Source organism: Poecilia reticulata, linkage group LG11 (genome assembly GCF_000633615.1).
Source record: "Poecilia reticulata strain Guanapo linkage group LG11, Guppy_female_1.0+MT, whole genome shotgun sequence".
NCBI classification, from domain to species: domain Eukaryota; kingdom Metazoa; phylum Chordata; class Actinopteri; order Cyprinodontiformes; family Poeciliidae; genus Poecilia; species Poecilia reticulata.
This window is the reverse complement of record NC_024341.1, coordinates 21,534,201-21,558,018: the sequence shown is the minus strand read 5'-3', so window position 1 is coordinate 21,558,018 and position 23,818 is coordinate 21,534,201. Positions and strand designations below refer to the sequence as shown.

At 36.4% G+C, this 23,818-nt stretch overlaps 1 protein-coding gene across 2 annotated transcripts in view; it reads right to left on the bottom strand.

The window, feature by feature from the left end:
- tuft1b (tuftelin 1b) overlaps positions 1-18,744 on the bottom strand; it is a 31,597-nt gene extending 12,853 nt beyond the window's left edge. Inside the window, exons 1-2 of one of the 2 annotated variants that reach the window (XM_008422518.2) lie at positions 18,619-18,744; positions 17,239-17,298 (exon numbers count right to left, since the gene is read on the bottom strand). In XM_008422518.2, coding sequence (XP_008420740.1) covers positions 17,239-17,298; positions 18,619-18,729 — 171 coding nt within the window. In that variant the 5' untranslated portion in view covers positions 18,730-18,744. Of the gene's footprint in view, positions 1-5,775; positions 5,992-17,238; positions 17,299-18,618 lie in introns of those variants that run through there. The other variant, XM_008422519.2, reaches the window with a different exon arrangement.
- Between the last annotated feature and the right edge of the window lie 5,074 nt (positions 18,745-23,818).

The window sequence follows — 23,818 nt, the reverse complement described above, 5'->3', positions numbered from 1 at the left end:
TGAGAGAACATTTAAATATGCACGTAAACGCTTCAATCATTGAGGCTGTAACAGATACATTATTAAGATAATCAGCGTTTTGTTGCATGAAGTGAATAGTTTAAAGAACTCCTCTTCGCTAAAAAAACAATGATGTCAATTAAAATCCTTTAAACACGCCTGACCCTTCAGTCCCCTCTGAAAGCAAACTAATGATCCTTTTATTGCATAATCTCCAGGAGGATGATCCATTGAAGTAAGAAAGTATGATGTCAGAGGCTGCATTTGATTTCTATTCAACTTTGGAGGTAAATCAAATCATTTATCCTTTGTAATAGTGAGTAATAATAGGTTTTAAGCATTTGCATGCAAGAGTAATCTCCATGATTCATGAAAATACTTAAGTACTGAAGAAAACAGAAGGGCAGCGGTGGTACACAATGAAAACAGGAAGAGACAGAATTGCATTACATAAGTATGAATCAGACAAAGGGGGCAAATTAACCAAAACAAGCAAATATAAAGTAGAAGAGATGGTAAAAAATAAACAATACAGACCGTTACAGCAAATTTTTACTATGTGTGTTTAAAAGTGAACAAGTGTGTTTTATTTTGTTTATTTCAGGAATTTAACTAAATAAAAGACCAGATTGTACCTATGGCCAAATTTAAAACCTATTCTTCACTAACTTGTCTATTATTCTAGAGTTGTGCTTTATTTTGATAGTATTGGCACTATTAAATGCCTGAATTAGAAATATGTCAAAGTAAAGTACCTTAAATCAAATATGTCGAGGTAAAGCCCTAAGAAGACTTTTGCACTAAACTGATTATAGATATTTTAAAATATGGTGAAATAGCAAACAGTCCTATTTATGTTTACTTAAATTAATGAAATGTTTCTTATTTATTTCTTATTTGTAATCCACATCTTTACCATTTCATACATTTGTTTTGTCACATTCCTTAGCTACAAACTGTAAATCACTTTGTTTTCCAGTTGTGAGAAGGAATATTTTTGCTGTTTCCTCATTAATTTCATTGGAAGTACTTTTTCGTTGCCCCTTTGTATTAGCTTACAAATTCTTGCTTGTATTTTGTCAGAATTTTATTTTTTCGATTCTGACCATTGCATAAACTTTGCATAAATCATAACTCAACAGACCATCATGCGTCTGCTGTTGCTTATGCAAACTGTCGACATGAATCCTCACCAGCATGTTTTTCTACAGTCACTCTTATTTACCGACTCGCAGCCGTAAAATGCTTCCTGGTCTAATGCAGAAATAATTCGTCGCACACTGTTGAAGAAGTATAGCAAACAAGGTCGCACAGTGAATCTCTCTGTAACAAAATCTTACGAAAGTAACACAGCTTTGCTTTGCTTTGATATTTATCCTAATCGGCATCTACATGGAGCGTTAAGAGCCGCAAAACAGCAAAATCACTTAATACGGACTGTTACAAATGTTTGTTTTTTTTAAACTAGTAACACCACATGTCACAGATATTTAGCCACTCCTTTCCTGGGAATAACCACAAACTGTTTCGTGCTTCCTACTTACAAAGACATGCCGTCGGGAAACTTGTTTGTGTGCTTTCATCACGCCATGATAAATCAGAAACAGAAAATACCAAGTAAAAAGTGATTTGGATCTTCCTGTTAAACGCTTTTCAGCAGAACAGCCTAGTGCTTCAGATTGTTAAAGATAAAGCTCACTACACTTTTACTGGCTCGTCTCGAAAAAACCCATCGCTAGATGAAACACAGGCATGTTTGTCCAAGTCATTCTTCAAAACAGGAAAGAGAGGAGAACACGCAGTTCATCTAAGGCAGATCTGTATAGACTAGGGGTGAGAATAAATCATGTTGTTTATCATTTATCATGATAAATTTCTTATAACAATTTTGATTTATTGTTGTTCCAATAAATTCCAATAAATTATGTTTAAAACCTCCCAGAATTATGTGGATTGTTAGTTTTGCTGTTTTCTCCACTGTTTTTTAATGACTGTATCAATAAATGGCAAATTTGTTCCATTTAGTGACATAAATCATATGACTGGTGTCATAAGAGAAGAAGCAATTTCTAAGAATGGTTTTTGTGTTTGGGGGGCTATAATTGGTTTGTCATGCTGTCACAGTCGTATAGTTATCTAAAAAAACAAAATTAGTAATAAATAGTTCTTAGTCACTTTTATTAAAAATCTGAAGGTGTGGCAAACAAACCTGTGAGGAACAAAATTCATTCTGTTAATCGGGATTATAAGGAAGCAGAAAATAAATATTTCTGATCAGTTAGGAAGCTGAGTGGCAACTTGGAGTCACAAAGTTCTAAAACCATCAACAATGTAGAATCAAGAGACACTAATTAAGCCTACTTAGTTAGTGAGTGAGTGTGTGAAAAATTATTTCTTAAGTAGGGTGGAGGACCTGTAATGCTGTGGGCTGGATTCTCTTTTAAATACCCTGAAAATCGTGTTTGAGTGCATGATGTCAGAAATACTAAAATACCAGAAGGTTTTAAATAAGAATCCGGCGGATACTCTGGAAAACAATTCAAAATGTGCAATTAGATCAAAACAAAATGGTTATTAGAAACTTTTTAATGTCTATATCAGCTCAAAACTTGAAACTTAATAAAAACAGGGAGGAGAGCTGAAGAGAAAACTCACGTCTCCGCCGCCGTAATGACAAAAGTATAATACAGCAGTTATAATTTCTTCACATGGGATTTCTTTTTCTTCTGCCTTACACATGCAGTTTATTTTTTCAGTTTGAGATTAGACTACTGCAATAAAAGATGGCTGCACTTTAAGGATTTTCTCACAGCTTTACCAGGAGCGCCACCAAATGCTCTAAATCACACAAGCAGAGCTGGACGGCTTATAAGAACAAAGAGCAAGACATGAGAACATCTTGTTTTTTACGTCAGCAGGCTGTTCTCTGATTTGCATTGTAGTCGCAAACTAAATGGCTCGGCTTGAACGCCAGGTATTTGTGTATAATTACGTTCCTGAAAACCATCAGCTCAGAGGCGCTGACAGGCGGGGCGAGACTCATTCCTGATCTAAAGAAGCAACAGCTAAAAAGCCTTGAGGGCTTCTTGGTCCTAAAGGCAGAAATGATCCAGGGACAGACACACCCTGAGAGGTGATTAGAGTGCAAAGAAATAAGTAATCTACTCCAAACTGCACATTAACCTTCTGTGGCGTGCAGTGAAAGGTGTTTGTCACAAGCGCTAAACATGTTAACTAAACATGCTCACTGGTAATTACCCATCTATTCGCAATTTTAATGTAGAAATTAGTAAATTACTGGTATGTTTTAATGCTAGCATGCCTCTACATTAAGGTGCAGATGGATGAAGGCTGAAAACTGAAAGTCAAAGTCCAAACCACAACAAAAGAGCCACTGATGGAAGAATGAAGAGCATCAACATTGTATCAGCGAGAATGAAGACACTGAATTTCAGAACAAGCCTTAATTAGTTTCTCCAGGATTATTGTCAGAAATATTTACAGACATCCACCCATGTGCAGAGAGCATCGTCTAAAGTTACACAACAAATGTCTCAAACTTTAAACTCACCCGTAGAGCTGTAAAAGGTTGCTCAATTTCAATTTCAACAATGGCAACAATGAGAGAAGTATTCATACCTCTTTAAAACTTTTCATAATTTGTCATGTTACAACCACAAACTGTGTTTTATTAAGAGTTTATGCAACAAACACAAATAAGAAACAGTAAATATGGAAAATTCACATGGAAAATAATCTGTGCTGCAGAAAACTAAAATTAACCTGAACATAGAATCCCCATAGTGACACATGGTGGTGGCAGCATCATGTTGTGGTGACATATCCTGATGAGTATCACAACTAGTGATACTCATTGACTTTATATACAAATACAGAAATTTTTTTGTACCATCGTACTGCTAAACCGTGTTAAAACATAATTAAAAGGTTTTAACAACAAAATACTCCAGTTAAGGTAAAAATAGAAATATAAGCTTCTATTTTGGATAGTATGTATTTGTAGAGAAGTCAGTGCCTCACTGCATTTATTTACTGTATGTTGGTCCATTGCATAAAAATTAACAAAATAAATTTGAGTTTGCTGTTGTAACATGCCAAAAACTCAAAGGGTATTAACACATTTGCAAAACACCACACCTAATGACCTGCAGCTCTGTTTGTACAGCATAACATAGCAGAATACGCTAATAAAAATGTTTATTACATTTGGCTACAACTAAATACTTCCTTTGATCTTTACACGCGTCTTCTCTCTGCTTCATGGGCAAGTGCAGACTCAGATCTCTTAAATAAACATAATATGTTCCAAGGTTTTAAGTATCTGTTCTGGGCATAAGTATGCAAATGCACATCTGCTCTGACCTTCTGGGCTTGCCCATGCAGCTCAGGGAACATTTCATTTCCATTTCTGCGGTTCTCTCAGCCCGTAAAGAGGCAAAACAAAGCTCAGATCCACTCAGGCCACCTCCTGCATGACGGAGCAGGTTTGCACAAAATCATTTCTCAGGGCGAGATTGAACCTTCAGGTTAATTAAACATAAAGAAAACAGCTTTGCTGATAACATCAACCCCATTGGTTCAAATATTTTTCACAACAGTGATTGATTTTCCCTTCAAGCTTCAGAACAAAATGATTTAATAAATGTATAACAAAACGTTGCAACAGTTTATGCAGCAATTCAAAAACTATCTTGCAATCTGTTTCCAAATAGAATTCCATTCAACTTATGAAATATGAGTTATTTTTGGAATATTATATAACGCCGGTTTCTTAAGGACTAAAAAGTCCTTAAGATAAACAGCAAAAACATAAAATCTTGCCAAGTAATTTTGATAGTTTCTTGAGAAAATGTCTTAGTAGACTTGAAATAAGATAAAACTAACTTACATATAATGTTTCAGCAAGATATAGGAGGTTGTTTTAATACAGTAATTCCTTACAATTGCAGAAAAAGTACTTGTTCTATTGGCAGATTATTTCACTTATAACAAGACATTTTTCCTATGTCACAAGTGAAATAATCTGCCAATGGAACAAGTACTTTTCTGCAATTTTAAGGAATTATTGACTTAAAACAAGCTTACATATTGTTAAAAAGTTACGTATGAGTTGGTGTTGTTGTCTTATTTTAAGTGTAGTAAGATACGAAACTATTTTGGTAAGACCAAAATTACTTGGCAAAATTCTGTGTTTTTGCAGTGTATAAATGGTAATATATCGACCGTTTGCAACTACGTCACTTAATCATTCGAAGCTCCATGATGGGCGCCGGATGTGAGGATTGGGAGAATTGAACAGAGTAACTGTTCAATATTCCAACAACTGGCAATTTGTTTTAGCCAGTTAATTCACGGTTTCTACTTGTTCGAGTCAAGATAATTTGTCCGTGAACGTAACACACCTGGTTGGAGCTCATAGACGGCGATATTCACAACAGTTGGAAACAGCTAGCTTAGAAACCGACTCGTACTTCGTCCCTCCTGACGTGTTGCTCAAACTACCGACTTTGCCTCAATTCACACTACATGATGTATGTCGCTTTGTCATAAACAGCGGTTCCCCTTAAACCGGAGCAGCCTAAAAAACGTAAAAAAGACGATATGCTTACCAGTTTTTTCCATACATACTAGGCTACATGACGGTGGGGCATTGTTTCCATGGTTACGGATGGCCAGACGCATCTTCGCCATAGTGCAATATTTGATATCTTTCTAATCATACTTACTATAAATTATGAACGTTAATCTTCTTACCTTGTAAAAAGTGTTCGCTACAAATCCGCGTTTACACCGAGGGTTGACACTCATTGTGACTGACAGCTGCTATCCATCGCCGCTGTATCTTCCCTCATTAAAAGTTATACAATAAAATGACAAGTTTGGTTTGTATCCTTGTCTGTTTGTGCAGCTGACCTCGCAGCATCCTGTGACCGTTTTTAATGCGAAATCAACTAAATAAGAGCGATATTAGACACTGTCTGGCTACCGCACATCTTGTAGCCAGATATTAGGCTACCAAATGTGCGGTTTTTGACGGGCTTTACAGGAGCGGACGAGTGACGTCACGTGCAAAGGGGCAATAGAAGGATTACGTCATCAGTCAGAATGTTCTTCTGTTTACTTTTGTGATTTCTGAAATGTTTTTCCATGGAATAAATTGTGTTTTTGGGTAGATGTGGAACTCAATGCAACATTTTTCTGTAAAATTTCCTTCAGTGATATAAAGGATATAGAGATACAGAGGAACTTAGAAAGCAACAAAGAGTAAAATAATCTGGTTTAGCCTTTCAGCTGAGTGGTAATGAGCCCTGCGGGGGAGTCTGTTCTCATTTACTCCTGTCCTGCTCTCAGCATTCCAGACAAAAGAGCAGGAGGATGGATCAGTGCTTCAGCTGCTTTACAGATTCCAACTTGTTTTCCCACTCCCATTTAGTGATTTTTACAATTAGGAATGCCTCTCAGAATTGGGAATACTTGGTATAAATGTAAATAAGACTTGTTTTCTTCATCAGCTCATCTGGATTCACAAGAGCAACCCCCTTTCTAGGAACAACTGAAAGTGTCTTTCTTCAACCTTCTCCTTTGTTTTCCTTACACAATTTAGCTCAGATTTTTCAGTCACAGCTATCTTTCTATATTCATCGTAGTTAATCAACTCTGATTACTTTAACCTGGAATATAAACATAACGTTCATGCAGTTTCAATAAGTGGAAGACTTGTTTACAATCTGTAAATCTGTCCAATAAAATCTATATTTGCCAAGAGGAAAACCATCTTGACTAAATTTCAGGTAAAACTGGAAAAAAAATAGAATTTTCTGTTTGAAAATTTGCTTCCAATTGTAAAGGATTCTGTTATGGGAGAAGCAGAACTGCCAGGCAGCTGGCTGAAAGAAGGCATGCTTCCCTTGAGTCACAAGAAAGACAAATTCTGAAGTTTGGAAATGTTTCCGATCGTAAAAAATGGACAAAGAATAAAAAAAAAAGAATATTTGCACCTTTTATTCCTAATTACCAATTTTTCAATTAAAAAAACAAACAATCAGCATTTTACAATAGTTAATATTGTTTGAGACTAAAGATCAGCCCATCCTGACTGAGTTTTATAGATTTATAACAAACATCCCTGATTTCTTAATGTCTGTATCATCAGATAATACAAACATCTACTCCCTTTATGACATCCAGTCCCACGTTATTAGACTACTGTTCTCCATTACAGCTGCTCATCATTTAGGAGATGATCTCACTTTACAGATTGACACTCTATACAAGGAGTCATCCACACAAAGCATCAATCAATGCAAAGGACCAATAATTTGCAGGGACAGACAGTAGCATCACCAGTAGAGTTCACAGACATCTGTAAGGTTAATTTATCTCCAGCCACATCTCAAACACCGGTTTTATGACTGAGCAACATGACTACACATGTTACGAATGGGTGGAGAAGTTATACAGTACTTGAAACAACTTTATGTCACATATTTTTTGCCCAACTTGTAAAGCGGCTCATGTGACAAAATAATTGGATAAAAATAATTTTTACGTTTTTTTTTTTTTAAACACCTCTGCCTGGATAGATTAATAAAATTCAAGATAAATCTATATAAACCCGCCCCCCAAAACATTTAACATTTTAAAAGCAAAAAAAAAAAAATCTTTCATCTCCCTCCACAGACATAATAAAACCCCACCATACAATACATTAACTCAAAGAGCCACTATCATATCTACCTGAACGGATGTAGCAATCTGAGACTCTTCCCAGGCAGATGTGATCCGGACCGACTGCGTCTGTGTTGTGACTAAGCTTGTGGGAAGTCACGGTTGTCTTGCCTTACAAGGCTGGGTGAGGCACTGCCAGGCCCAACCCTGTTCCTGTGCACTGTTCCTCCAGACGGGGAGCCACAGTGCCAGTTGACGCTAGCCTCCCCTGCAGGTCTCTGATGACACGTGCACAACAGAAAGAACGGGGAGAGACATTTCCACTGCTCGGATCATAAACAGCCAAGGACAGTTTATATTAGACCCAGGAACATTTCAATAGTCCTGTATTGTTTAAAGCTGACCTATTATGCAACCCTGAAGAAGTTTGGATAAGTTTATTAGCTGTAGAAAGTACGCTCATAATTTTTTTTTGCACAAATTGTTCTTACAGTTCTGCCTATTTGAGATGTGTTAGTGTCTCTAATTAAAATCAAATAAACTGCTGATCACACCACTCAACTCAACATTTGTGAAATAATGTGAAAATAACTGCAAACGGATCCGCAATTATGTAATCATACATCTTTGAAAAGCATTAGTAGCGCCTCCTGCACAATCAACAAGATTACGGTAAGTGCTTTCTGGATGGTAAATCAACAACAAAACCCTTGTTGCCATTGTACAGCAATGGTAAAACCCGCTGACCAAGGCTACATTCACTCTGAATCGTGACGTGACCCAATTCCGAATTTTTGTCAAATCATATTTTTTCACGCTTACAAATATATGCGACGTGTATGTGACCTCCAGTGTGAACTGCAAACGACCTTAAAGTGTCCCGCATGCGCAGTAGAGGTCGCAACAACGTCAAAAAAAGAAGTGCTCAGTGTTTGCAGAAGTAAACCAGGATGCTAACGGTGTAGCATAGCTTATGATTTTGAAGTTGTTGTCTGATTGGAGCCATAGGTGTTGACGTTTTTCTTCCCGCTTGCGCGTATCAGGACGCACTGTAGTGATGTTTATCAAGTATCCGTGACGTTCAGGATCTGGCTGTTCAGATTCAGGTCACATTTGAAAAGGTCGGATACATATCGGATATCCAAATGGTCTGGATCACATTGAAAAAAATCTGACATGTGTTGTTCAGACTGTCATAAAAAGAGAAACATATCACGTTACATAAAAAAAAACAAACATCAGAATTGGGTCAGTTCATGCTGCAATGTGAACGTAGACCAAATGTCCCGGAGCTCAACTTCGGTTGCTAGGTAACAGGCTGGACTTCTCTGGGGTTGCTAGGCAACAGTCAGTGCCTGCTGATTTGTGAAGTTACATTCCAGAGGATTTTGAAAAGGCTTATTTTCCAGACACCTAAAAAACATGAACCTATTGCCAAAAACCAGCTGTGTGTTTTGTTTTTAATCGCTTGGACGGCTTTTAGAAGCAGTAGAGACCCAAATGGAGGTACGAAAATGGGCAAAATGTGAATTGTACATAAAACATCTCCTTCAACATTCAAACAAAAGTAGCGTTAGGTGATGCTGTCCACATCAGTGAAAGCACTATGCATGCAAACCTCCTGTGATTCCTGAGTTACTGAGGTGATAAAAACTGCAAAAGGACAAGGCCGTCGTTTGTCTACCAGACGGTGACATTGGTAGGTAGCAGCACTCTGAGGAATGCGTCATGCTGGTTACATAAAGCTGATTAATGAAAAGTCTTTATATAACAGTTTCTGGTTTGGTTACAGTGTGCAAAATAAACAAAACTGTGCAAACAAACCTAACTGAACACACCAAATATGTTCATGTTTGTGCTTGCTGTCCTTTCACACATTTAAGCTCACAACACAAAGTGTTTGGTGTCATTTACATGCCTAATCGGGGGGAGTAAGGCATACAGTTTTTTCACATACCACAAGTTTATACATTAAATTAGTCATAAAAGATGCACTATATTTACAAATTATATTAATTCAGCTAAAAGATATCTTAGCTGATATTAAAAATGTTCATTTAAACCATAAGTTTGTTTTTGAAAGGAAATTCAGCTTTTCACAGCAAAAAAACAAAATCTTACAAAGTACTTTTATTTTTATTTTCCAGTGCAAATATCTTAGTACCCATGAAATTAGACAAAGCTATGCACAAGTAACATTTCCATAAGATATCGGGGCTTGTTTTAAGTAAATATTGATGAAAATGTTTTAGTACTATCACCAGATTATTTCAGTTATGGGAAAACGTCTTGTTATAAATGAAATAATCTGCCAGTAGAACAAGAACTCTTTTAAAATCAATACAGACATTAAATGTTTGTCCCAGTTTTTGTTGATAATTGATACGAGCTAATGTGTTGGTTTAGTAAATCATAGCTATTTACTTAAAACGAGCTCAGATATCTTGCTAAAAAGCTACTCGTAAGATAGTTTTATCTTATTTTATAATATTTTCACTAGAAAAACAAAAAAATACTTGGTAAGATTTTGTGTATTTGCAATGTTTAAGTGTGAACAACTCACAAGTGAGAAGAAACAAAACCATTCAAAGACTCTAAAGGACAATTGACACCAATAAATAACTAAACCAAGTCAGGGATTGTAGCCTCAAAAACAACAAACAACTAAAGCTCTAAAAGAAAATCCACTTCCCCAGAAGGAACACTTTGAAGCCAAAAGGAAGTAAAAGAGAGAGGATGAATACTTTAGGCATTTTCTTTAGGTGACTAGATCTTGTGTCTGTTTGGAAGAAGAAGAGAGGTGAATAACCCAGAGACTTAGAGTGAATCATGGTGACTTCATTGGCTCTGGGCCTGGGAATCTCGTCAAGTTAAAAAAAATCCAGAAGGAATGAAGATTTCGAACCAAATATCTAAAGCAGTCAGCACTAAAACCTTTTGTTTTCCAACATGACAATGACCTCAAATAAATGTTTGCTGTTAAGTAGGTGCAGAAAGAAGACCTCAAGAAGGTGAGCAATATTTAAGAAAATTAATTTAAAGTCATCATGGATGAAGCGAAGATCAGGGTTCTTGCAAAAAAGTAAAGAAATACGGCAACACTTTATTTGAAGGGGTGTGCATAAGACATGAAGTGTCATTCAGTAAATAATGGCACTTAATGCAAAGTTCACACTTTTAGTGCAGCTTTGCATTAAAAGTGTCATTATTTACTGAATGAGACTTCATAACAGCAGCCATAAACATTCATATGGACTCCTTCATGTTCATGACAGGTGTCATGTTGTGTCAGTCTTATGCACAGCTTCCAGAGAGCTGGGATTCCTCAAAAGACTTGTTAAACAAAACTACCACTAAGGCAGGCAGCTTAAGGTTTAAGGAACATTTTTTAACATTTTTTATTTTATGTGGAATATTTTAATATCCAGAAGTATAAAGCAAGCATTCAAAGGATGTGTAATAAAAGCTGTGCTAAAAACTATTTGAGCTGTTAACGAAATCTTGGTAAAAATGGTAAAATTATGAACCGTTGTTTTTTATTTTTTACTTAATTTTGTCTAATACTTTAACAATTAACCATGAAGATCTGAACAAGACAAACTGTGACCCCAGTATTATTATACTGAAAACCTACCAAATGTCCAACAGCTCGTCTGTACATGTTGTCTATACATGTCGTTCTTTTTAATAAAAGTGTACATTAAATGTTTTGTTTTTTTGATTATTCCTGAGCGACTCACACATATTTGTAGTTATACCTGTTATTTCTTGACATGCCAGCAGTGGAAACATTGCATTTCGTCAGCTTGATCTTTTTATGTTGGCCATGTAAATACCCTGCAGAGTTGACAGTAAACAGATCAGAATCCAGCTAAGCTATTTTAATAACATCCCAGCATGGAAAATGATAGGCCTCCTCTGCTTGTTCTCACGCTACGAGAGGAGATGCGTCAGGACTGCGGCTCTGCAGCAGAATGTGGTGAAAAGTTTCTCGTTCAAGATAAGAAATGCTTCGAGTTAAACTGTAAGAATTATCCACTTCGTTGCATCATGAACAAACGGATCATGAACAAATACTGCGCGTGTGTGTTCACTAAGGCCTTCACTTCCCGCATTGAGTCTATATAAATATATTTTGTTCAGTCATGTCTGTGATCCTCTTGGCACGCAGCATCATGATGGGAAATAATGCAATCAGTTTCTCTTCTGTCTTTACAACCCGTTGCGAAATGTTTAATCTTTATCTGGCAAAGTCTCTTTGGTGTTTCTGATGAAGTGCCATTTGATTGTCACATAAATGCTTAAGCGTGATCCAAAAAAGAAAACGTTTGATTGCCAATCTGATGATGCCATTTCGTTTTAATTACAGGCCCAACAGGTCTTGGCACATTCTTACCGAGCAAGCAACTCAGTAAAATATCAAGTCAATTGTTTTTTATAAAGGGTTGACTTAATGAAGTCAACCTTTGAGGGCTTGAAACAATAAAAGGTGTTTTTAAGCAATAAGTAACACCCACAGGGTGTTCTTTGTCCTTTTGGCTTGTTTCAACACATCGACTCATATCTATTATCAGCAAAAAGTGGGACAATCATTTAATCTCTGATTCCTGCTAATCAGAAATTAAATTAGCCAAGCCATCCAAAAACAACTCAGTTGTTAAATGTGTGAAAGGAATATTTGTTTTGCACAATTAAAATGTGCAAACAATCGCTTCATCGCTCTATAATTAAATCGTCTTTAATTTGGAATATTATTTCAGCTGTTGAATAAATAGATACCTTTTTCTCACTGTTTTATATTAATTAAAATTGCAGGAATGCCTCTCTTAAATGCTACAATAATGAGAGAGAGAATCTGTCAGATTGATCTATGATTATATCTGATTGTTTATGTCTTTAAAATCTGACATTTACGTCCATTTTATGAGTTTCTTGCCTTTGAACTGCATGATTTGGGTCAAACCTTTTGGGGTTTCTTCCTTAAGCCTCTCAAAATAGTTTTCTGGAATTCTGGCTCATTCATACTCAGAACTGGTGCAGCTGATTCAGGTTTGTAGGCCACCTCACTCTCACACACCTTTTCTGATCTGCTCACAAATTCTCCATCGGATTAAGATCATTGCTTTGTGATGGCCACACCAAAACATTGACGTTGTTGTCCGTAAGCCACTTTGGCTGAATGCTATTGCTAATCGTCCATTTGGAAGCTTGATCTGCGCCCAACCTTTAACTTCAACATCATTTTCCACATAATTTTCTTTTCTCCCATTGATTTTAGGAAGAGCACCTGTTCCGCCTGCAACAAAGCAGCCCCACAACATGATGCTGCCACCACCATGCTTCACAATTAGGACAGTACAAGCATCCCCGCTCTTCCTCCAAGTGTAACGATGGCCAAACATATCCACTTTAGTTTCATCAGATTACAGGAAATGTCTGCAAAAAAGGAGAGCTTTATCTCTCTGTGCATTTTCAAACTGTAATCTGACTTGTACGGGTTTTTTTTTTTAGAGTAATGGCTTCTTTCCCACTGAGTGGCTGTTCAGTACACGAGTCACTGTGGATGACAGCACCATCTTGCTTCAGCAGCATTTTCACAGGGGCTTTTACTCAAATTAGTCGAGCTCAATGAATTCAGAGTTCTGATTTTTACTGAGTCCAGTATTTATAAGCTATATTTTAACTAACCACAGGCTGAACAGATGGATTGAAATAAAATAGATAGATGGACAAATGAATGAGTGGACAGACAACAATATCTTTCTACATTCTAAATTCGATTTCCACGCAAACCTGGAAAAAAAATTACATTTCAGACTTTTCTAGACTGTTGGAACCCTATGGATAAAACTATACCATTTATACACAAACAATACAATAAAATATTTTAAATTTTAAATGTCCTGACATCAGTAGTTTCACCAAAAACTAGCTGATAATATAAATATTAAATAAACAAATGTGCAGTACCATAATTCTGCCAAATCTTGCGCTATCTGAAAAAAATAAAACGATTTCTGAAAGGGGAGACGTTGCGCTTTCCAGCCAATATCGGGTTATTATGGTAATTTCACTCCCGCCGTAGCAGGAAGTGAAATTAATCTGAGGGACGCTCTTTTAATAGACTGTAAATAACTGCTAGATATTAAAAGTCCCAACTGTTATGGATAAATGGGCAAACATATTTACTCACTAGACATTTAAAGAACTTCATACAATTAAAATAAGCAAAAATATCCAGGCGGAGATTTGAAACGCAGGACTCAAATACCTAGTTAAATGAAGCAGAATAAACCATGAGGATAAATAAATTGTTGCGAACAGTTAAACAAGCAACAACAAGCAAGCCAAATTTGTTTCTTAAACATGTAATCTAGCTCAGATTACCATTGATGTCATTTATTTAGGATAGAAATGTGCAATTTGCGATTTCCAGAAATCTGTTTGCACGTACTGACTCAGCTTTGTTGCATGTAGGTGATGTAATTGGATATCTTGTTTTAACACGTCTCTCCCACCTTTGTGTGCACAGGCGCCTCCCTGAAAGGTGCCAGATAATTTCTTTATCAGTTTCTAAACGGACAGAGGTGGTCAGAACATCTGGACTGAAACAGCAGCATGATATTTAGAAATAAGAGTCATTTTAGACGACTTGTTTGTGTTCGATATGGAAAAAATAAACTTTTATGAGAATAAATTTGGGTCATTTTCAACCCTCAGCCAGAACGGCAGCAGCTAAACGATGCTGCTTTTTCCTTGGAGTGAGAAGTAATGTTCACAAGTTAAATACACAAAGACATATATTTTATACAGAGATTACCAAACAAAAACCTTAGTGGGAAAGACCGAAGAAACAAGCTCAACTTCCAAATTTAGCTTCATTTCAAAACTTACAGTGCTGCGAGGAAGTATTTACCTCTTTACAGATTTCTTAATTTAGTTTTTTTTGTCAATGTTTCAGATTAAACTGATTTTAATATTGGATAAATATGATAGTAAGAATCTTATTTCTTTTATTTTGCTTAAGGTAAGAAAAAGAAGCCAAAATAACCTGGCTTACATCCAGCTAACCTATACCTGGGTGCGTCACCCGTGGCAACCACAGCTGGCATCAGTGTTTGCATGAACTCCTTCCTAATGAGTTTTTAATCACCGTGGACTAAGTTTGACCCACATAGGAGGATTTTTAAGTACAAAAGGCCTGTTTTATGAAACATGTCTCAGTATCTCAATCAGATTTAAGTCTGGACTTTGACTAGGTCACTCCAAAAACTTAATTTTGATTGAGTCATTCAACTCTTTAATATTACAATAATTATTTAATTTGGGCATGTTATATTGCTTTCTAAGATTTTAAAACCTGCTTCCTGTTGTCAGATTGTATTGAAGTGATTTCTTAAATCTAAGCATGTAATCAAGTTGTGTGAGGGTGAAACTGAACCACAAAGTTGTGATTAGTAGCAACTTTGGCCGGTTGGTTTGGATAGTTTTTAACCTTAAAAAGAAAAAACAACATCTTTGGGATGCTGGGTGGCTCAGTCGGTGAGTAAGATCACCGTCTAGGAAAAGGTGATTACCTCATGTTTTCCCTTCCCTGTAAAATGACTGTTCCATAAAGACCACTGGTATAAAAGAACATCTTAAAAAGAAATCCATCATTTGTATTTGCTCATGTTTTGTCTGATGATCTGGAGTGACAAAACCAATGTTTTCTGTAAGCAACCACTTTAGAAAAAAAACATTGTGGTTTCAGGGGATCGTTAGAAGATCCCACAATTGACATTTTCTATGCCAAAGTTTTAAGTTATATAACACAGGAGTTCAGCAACAAGGAAGTTCAAAGCCCTTCACAACATTTTAAAGCTAAACTCTATTTATGGATGTCCTGCAGAGTGACTTATTGTCTCTGATTGCCTCCCATCATGTTAGATAGAGATAGATGCTGACACTCTTTTGCTTTTTAAATATAAAAAAATTGAGATTGTACTGGCTGCTGCAGCTCCCCGTCTGCGTCATGTGAGCTGCAGATGGAGCTCAGACATCACTGATACATGTGCAAAGAGCAGCAGCTGAAACACAACAATTACAATTTATGACGTAAAGAAAAGTCCTCAGGTTTTGCTTGAGGAAAAGCAAAACGTGACAGTATCTCAGGTTTAAGTAGCTGAGTGACTGTTTATTAGAGTCAAATATTGTATCTAAGATGTTTTAAAAGTTGAATTTGTCTTGTTTTACCATCTTGTGAATAAGATTTTTCACTTCCTGGTTACAAACATGAGCCAACTCAACATACGATATTAAAAAAAAGAAGAAGTGAGCCTGCAAATGTTAGCCTAATGCTTCACAAAGATGTAGCTGTATGTGCTATGTCAGATCTAAATTAAGAAAGTTATTAGAATAAAACATTTGTTGCTGTCAAGAAAATAATAACAATGTAGACCTTGTAATAGGTTATTTTGCTGGACTTTAAAGTTACTGTAAAAATACATTGATTTAATTAATTTTAATCAATTTGGGTCTTCATTTTAAGCTAATTGATTAGGACATCTGCTTTAACACCTACAGGTTTGGGTTGTTTACACATCCAAACTCTGATAATTATAGGTGTGAAGAGAGATGCTGATGAATGGATAAGGGTCAAGGGTCAGACAGGTAAAGCTTTTCTAAATAAACTGCTAAGGGGCGTCTGAAGGGTCATACCAGCTCTAAGAAAATCCCCTCTATTCACATTTTATTGTTCACTATTGTCACAAACAACATACAGATACATAAATGGGGAACAATTTATCTAAACAAAAGAGTAGGTCATTTTTTACATTTAATAAAATAAAATCAAGGTATAACGAAGTATACTGACTTAGTAGATTACTGTGCACAAAAATATATATTTTTGGCGATATAAATATAAATATATATATTTTTAACATACATTGGGCTTGGTTTGCATTTAAATATGCGTCTATATGGATGGTTGATAATTTTTTGCTTATGCTATAGCGAATTGACTTTTGAGAAAAGAGGTGGACGACATACGATGTATTTTCTTCCAGCTACTCCTTTTCATTCAAAACGTTTCTTTATACAAGTATGTGACACGTTCATTTTAAACTGTGAGTAAATTAAGTAAATGGAAATGAAATAAACTGTATTTCCTGTTGTGAGCAGCCATCAGGACACTCTTCGGTGGTTTTTTAAAAATGATAAGATCTGTTTACCGAGCGCATCAAACATCACATACACATCAAAACAGGTGCACTGCTCCGGCTCCTTTTGCGCATCTATTCCTAAATGTTTAGGAATATATAATGTGTGAAAACGTCTTCAGTGGGTATTACTGCTGTCAAACTTTAAACTCTTTATAATGGTGAAACTTTAACACTTTTTAAAGGTCCTGTAGGAATTTGAGCCGGAGCCAAAAGTGAGGAGAAACAAGCTGGACTATCCGGTTTGTTAACTCTACAGCTGTTGGAAATCGGACAGGTACAGACTGTAAAATAATCTAATGTAGAGTGACTAATGTTCAAATAATAGTTTTAAAACATCACTCACGCTGGTTTTCTGGTCTTCTTCTCCACTGTCCGCCCTCCATCTCTCTCTCAATCCGCTCATCTTGTCGCCGGAAGGTGACGAAAACACAAACAGAGATAAATAAGTGGAGTAGAAACTCTCTCCGCCGTATTTTGGTTGAAAATATCCTTGACACGACAGAGAGCGGGACTGGACGCGAGCAGACACCTGATACAGTTTGTGTACCGCTCCGGTCGGCTCCGACAGTGATGCCTTCACGGTCTGCCCAGGTGTGGTAAATATGACATACCAGCAGGTCTTCGCCTCAGTTACATGAAACCCAGACTCATGTATTACATATAAACATGTTGACTATACAAACGATAAATAAGTGTGGATATACCAGTCTACTTTAAGCTTAATTTTAAATGGTTTTCTTCTGTTTTTTGATTTTTGCCACCACACATGAATCTTCCACTGAAATAGATGACAGATGCTGACTGTGAACAATAACATGTTAAATCTATGTTCATTTTTTATTCAGTTTGAAAATAAAACATCACCACCGAACTACTGGCTATAAAATGACTGAAATAGTGACTGAAACCCAGATTTACGACAGGAAGGCAACCAGGTTGTTGAAGCAGAAGTACTTTATTTAGATGAACTAAACTGTGACAGGGGAGGAGAAAAACTGAAAACAAACCACAGAACAAACACAGGATGTAAAAGAAAATTCCCATCGCATACAAGACTAAATCTAACCAGTCCTGACAAAAGACACATACATCTATGCAAATAGTAAATATACTTTAATAACGCCTCAAACTTTTGGGGTATCCATAAATATTTATTGGATAGTTAGAAGCTCAGACTCCCTATATTTGCGTTGTTTTTATGTGGACTTCGATATGTTAATAAACTGCATTTATTACCTGTCAAAGGTTTCCAGTTAAATTTTACAATATTAGCTGTGTTTCTATTAAGACAAATTCAAAAAGGTTTATGGGCAAAGACATTAATTTAAAAATTTCTCCCTCAAATTAATCTAAAATTTCTAAATTTTTCCAGAAAATGTTCAACTTCAAACTCAAACTGTTTTTTCTAGAACATTTCTGAAATTACGTTTGGTGGAAATTTACTTTTTTCTGTCTACGATAGGAGCAACGCTGTCATAGATTTGTAATGCTGCTTGAAAGTACATTTTTTATTTCAGGTTTAGCTTTTCTCACACAGTGTTCTCAGATTTTATTTTATTTATTTATTTATTTTTTGGAAAATATGATAAAATCTGTTACTTTAACATTCTGTTGCAGTGAAGCTACAGAGCACAAAAGCAGCAGCAGCAACAGTGTGATGCAGGGAAAGGATTCATTACTCTTCACTCTAAGGGATCATTTCTGAGATTAAACTGCGTCTGACCTCTGGGGGGTCGATGGCGCCTCCGTCCGGCAGACGTTTGGCGTTGGTGTTGCTGAACCAAAGCATTTTGCTCTCTGACGCCCCCCTGATCTTCTTCCACAGGGATCCCATCAGACGATTCTCTTCATTTGTCTCGTCCTGGAGAAACTCGGCTCATCCTCCATTCATTTTTTAAAGCCATACACTTTGCAGGATCATGCAGGTCTCCTGCTTCCTCTGCACTGCAGCTAATTCTGCACCAGACCTGCAAATAGGATAAGAGAGCTGTTTGATAACAACACGTCAGGTGGCTCATCTGTCACCTCCTGCTTCCCCTTTGGATAAACTCACTTACCTTCACGGAGGAGGAGATTGTCACAATTTCAGACTTAGAAGTCGTAAATGAAAGTAAACATGCCATTTCTCGTGTTTACGTTAATGATTAAGCAGCTGAAGTTGTGGAGAAATAAAAATATCTGAATAATCGAAAATGAACTCTCTTTAGACGAACATGTGGACACTATGCAAAAAAGTTCACCAACATATATGCACTTTTATCGCATTTTGAGGACTTTTAACATGGACAGTAGTTTTATAAGGATGTTTTAAATCGTAATTTTTCTGTTATTTGTTGGTTATTGTCAGAAAAACAATAAAATACATCGCATTGTCAATAAAACTTCTCCACAAAAACAGACTTTTCCAGAGCGTAACCAAACCCTGTTCAGAGTTTTTCTGTTATGATCAGGATGAAGATTCAAAAAGCTGCAGAACCAATAAGATATAAGATTTCATTTTTACCTGCCCTTTTACTTCTTGTTGAGTTTTGTACTTGTACTTATGGTTTTACGTCTATTCAATTTTGTACTTTATAGCATTTATTGTTTGCAAATGCTTAATCTCTTGGCTATAATACAAATGATCCCCTCTGGATATGAAAGACACCTTGAAAATGTTCAAATAAAACCCACTTTCCATCCAGCAGGTGTGCTTGAACATCAACTCTACAACAATCCTTCTTTCTTTTTCTTCCTCACTAATCTTCCGCTGTGGGAGACCGCATGACATCCTGCTTTATGTCTTTATTACAGCCTCCGGTTTTTATTATTCAAGGACATATTTGTGCGGTGACATCCACATAAAAGGCTGCACTCTTTCTCCATCGCTGCAACACAATACGGTATGAATAAAGCGCCACCGCCTTGCGTGAAGAGCGTCTGGAAATGAATAGACGTCTGATAAAAGACACACACCGCTAAAGCATATTTTTGAAGCCCAACCCGTAAAAAGCATGCAAATGACTTTGTATGGCTATTTTTGTGCACCTTTCCAGCTATTGTTTGGGACATAATAGTTCATCTTACTCCATAATTAAGTGTAATTTCTTTTCTGGCTTCATTTATTTATTTTTTTTTTACAAAGTGACTGCCTGTTTTCTCACAGCAAAAGCCACTAAGTATGTGATAACGGATGAGAACATTTTCCTATTTAAACCAAAGCGTCGCTGCTGACTGGATAAGCAATGTTGTAAAATAAAAGACAAGAGAAGCTGTAAGAAGGGAAACCCTCGGGGAAGTCAGGCTGGAAGAGGTGGAGTCTCTGCAACAGCTTGATGTCTTCAGTAATTACAGTAAACCATGTGAGGATTAGAGGCGACGTGAAAAACCACAGCTAAAAGAATCCCACTGCTGGCTTGTTTTAAGAAGCTCTACCGCACTGCTGCCTTCATTAAAATAAAGGATGTCAAAGGTATTTAATTTGTGATATTATATATGTGGTTTTAAATGGATTCGAATTACATTTTCAGTGATTTTTAGGTCAATATTGATCAACCTTGTGCTTTAGTTTTTAATGTGTGCAAAATGTTCGTTTTTTACACAGATCGTCAAAATCCAGCCACCAACTCTAATTTATACCATTGGAGTTTTGTGCAGTAGAGCAACAACCCCCAAATTAAGTAGTTTACAGCCTGCTAATTTGGGACCCCCTATTTAAAGAAACACTGAAACAATTATTACACCCATGTAGCATAAATGCTGCCTCACACCTTCTGATTTCAGCTGCCAATAAATTAAGAGGCTCAAAACATTGTATCGTTTAATATATTACAACTTTACTAATTTCATGTTCAATATGCTACCAGATGAAAAAAAAAATTCCACCACAATCCCCTCTTTTGATGAGAAAATATTTAATATTTATACTTTAATCTTATCAAATTAAATTTAATCTCAACAGATTAGATTTTTTGCTGCTGTGTTCCTTTCTGCCTTTTGTCTTATCAGAAACTTTTCCATTTCTACCCTGAGGAGAAAAACAACTTCATAAATTTGACTGGCAACCAGTCGGAAAGACGAACATGTCATGGATTAGCATAAAGAATTGAGGGTGACCTTTGATTTTGCATAAATTTCCATGAATCGGGAAAAAACTGGAGGGACTGATTGATGTAATTTGGTGTCTGGAGGCCAGACAAAAAGCTACGGCGGGCCTGATTTGGCCCACGGGCCTTGAGTTTGACACATGTGGCTTCTTGACCCTCTTTATTTAAATATAGGTTAATGAAGAATGCGACTGATGATTATCCTGAAAACAGATTCTCAGACCTGAACAGTGGATCTCTTGTTTATTACTTGTTGGATGCTTAAATTAAAATGCTTTTATCACATGAAATCATAAAACACAATGACAAAAGACGTGAAAGGGATGCTGTAAAATATCTGAAAAGCAGCACCAATGTACAAATGTCAGATAATGGATGCCTTTCATCGTATTCCTGGTGACAGACGTTCAGTAAAACACCTTTTGGCTTTCCTGACACGTGAAAAGACGTCTGTGAAACCTGTTCTTGTGCCTTGATCTTTTATTCCTCGTGTCACTGAGGGTGAGAACCTGCCTCAGGTTGGGTATTTCTCCCTCTTCATCCAGTGCAGGATAAGTTCGCTGTCGGACTAAGAAGGATGACTAGAGAGCTTAGTTTTAGCACATGCAGATACTCTCTCTTCACTTCAGTTAAAAAAAAAAACAACAAAAAATAACGTTTTCAAGCGTTTCCACACAGAAAAACAGAATTTTAAACTTTTTGCTCTGGAAAACCAGCAACCACATTCCCCCTCTTCAAAATGGAAATAACAGTTTGGAAAAACTAAATGCACTATTTCTGCTTTTAGAGTATTAAAACAGAAAAGTGTTAATGTTAATCAAATGCTCAAAATTGGTTATTATCAGGTGTGCGCTCCTCTGCGGGAGGTGGAGGTTTGTTGGATTTAAACAAGCAACGTCAAGACCGAAAAACATCAGCAATTAGCTTAAAGTAGCAACTGTTGCTGCCCATCAATCTGTGAGTGGGATTTGAAAGGCTTTTCCAAATAATCTGAAATTTCTACTTTAGCAAATATTAATCACAAGTGGAAAACGCCAATTTTTCCAGGAAACATAAAATTTTACCAAGTATTTTTTGTTTAGTTTCTCATGCAAAACACTCGAAATAAAACAAAACTAACTTACAAACAACATAGGAGCTTGTTTTAAGTAAATAATTCCTTAATGGTGTTGAAAAAGTTCTGGTTATAAGTGGAACAAAACATTTTATGGAGAAACATCTTGTTCATGATTTCACTTAAATATAGTAATTTTCCTTAAATATGAAGGAATTGTTGACTTAAAACAAGCTCCTGTAATGTGCTGACAAGTTATTAGTAAGTTAGTTTTGTCATAATAAATGAAACATTGACAAGCATATTTGATGTGTGTGATTTTGTTAATTGCACCCAACAAAATTTAACGTTTGTTCAGTTGTTGACTGGATGGTGTTTTCTTTATAATTTTGTGTTTTTATTATGTAAAGAGCCTTAAGGTAAGGTAATTTTCAGAAACAAGGCTTTACGAAGTGCTTTACATGAAGTAGAGGGAATACAAATAAAACAACAAAACCAAAATGGTAAAAGTACAAAACTACGTATCGGTTCCCCACGTTTAATAAAATTAAGAATAATTAGTCCATAATTTATAAACCAGTAGATGTTTCTCTGGATTCTTGTTCTGATAAAACTAAATATTGGTTATTTTTTAATGTTGTGTTTCTAGTGGGCTTTTATGAAGAAGGACACAGAGAGAAAAAGAAGGGGTGACAGGAATCGACCTGCTTCAAATGCAGGTCTTCTCTACCTGCATTTGAAGCAGATAAAACCCAAAGAGTTTTAAACATTTTCTTTATTTTATACAAACTTTGGTTAAAGTTCCTTTAAGAAAAATCAAAAGCTTATACCAAAAGCTTACGAACTCATGAAAAACACATTTTTAAATTAACAGTTTCCTTACATGTAATCCTAACATACAACACCATCATTAGAAAATTATAAACATCCACTTAACTACTGAAACAACGTCCTTACAAAAGAAACGTAATACCACAGAAATGCAGAGGAGAAGATGCAGGAAAAGGCCAGCATGTGAAACACGATGCTGCAGCGACGACACAGGAAGTTAAACCATGAAGCTCAATGTAAGGCTTTATAAATCAAGTTTCTACAGTTCTGAATAGAACATTACACAGTTACCATAAATACTAACGTCATCATTCATTTGTGACTTTGATTGATGCATTTGAAACTATCGTTTTTCCATCCCTGCATCCATCCATTTTATTGACACCCTTGACCCTCAGTGGGGTCAGGAGGTGCTGGTGCCCATCTCCAACTAATGTTCCAGGCGAGAGGCGGGGTCACCCTGGACAGGTCACCAGTCTGTCGCAGGGCAACACAGAGACACACAGGACAAACAACCATGCACACACTCAACACCTAGGGACAATTTGGAGAGGCCGATTAACCTGACAGTCATGTTTTTGGACTGTGGGAGGAAACTGGAGTACCTGGAGAAAACCCACGCATGCACAGGGATAACATGCAAACTCCATGCAGAGAGACCGGGGCCGGGAATCGAACCCAGAACCTTCTTGCTGCAAGGCAACAGCTCTACCAACTGCGCCACTGTGCAGCCCTATTGTTTTTCCAATTAATTATAAAACATGAATTAGGTGCAGCATTTTTTTTACTGATTGTGGATTTTTCTTCAGTCAACACATTTTACAGGGTCAAATATATACACACTCACAGCACCAGTATGCTATGTAATATCCACTCTAGAGTAAATTTCCATTTAAATTAATTGGTTTCCTGATGCAGACTCTGTTTTTATTGACCACTCTTAATTAGTCTGA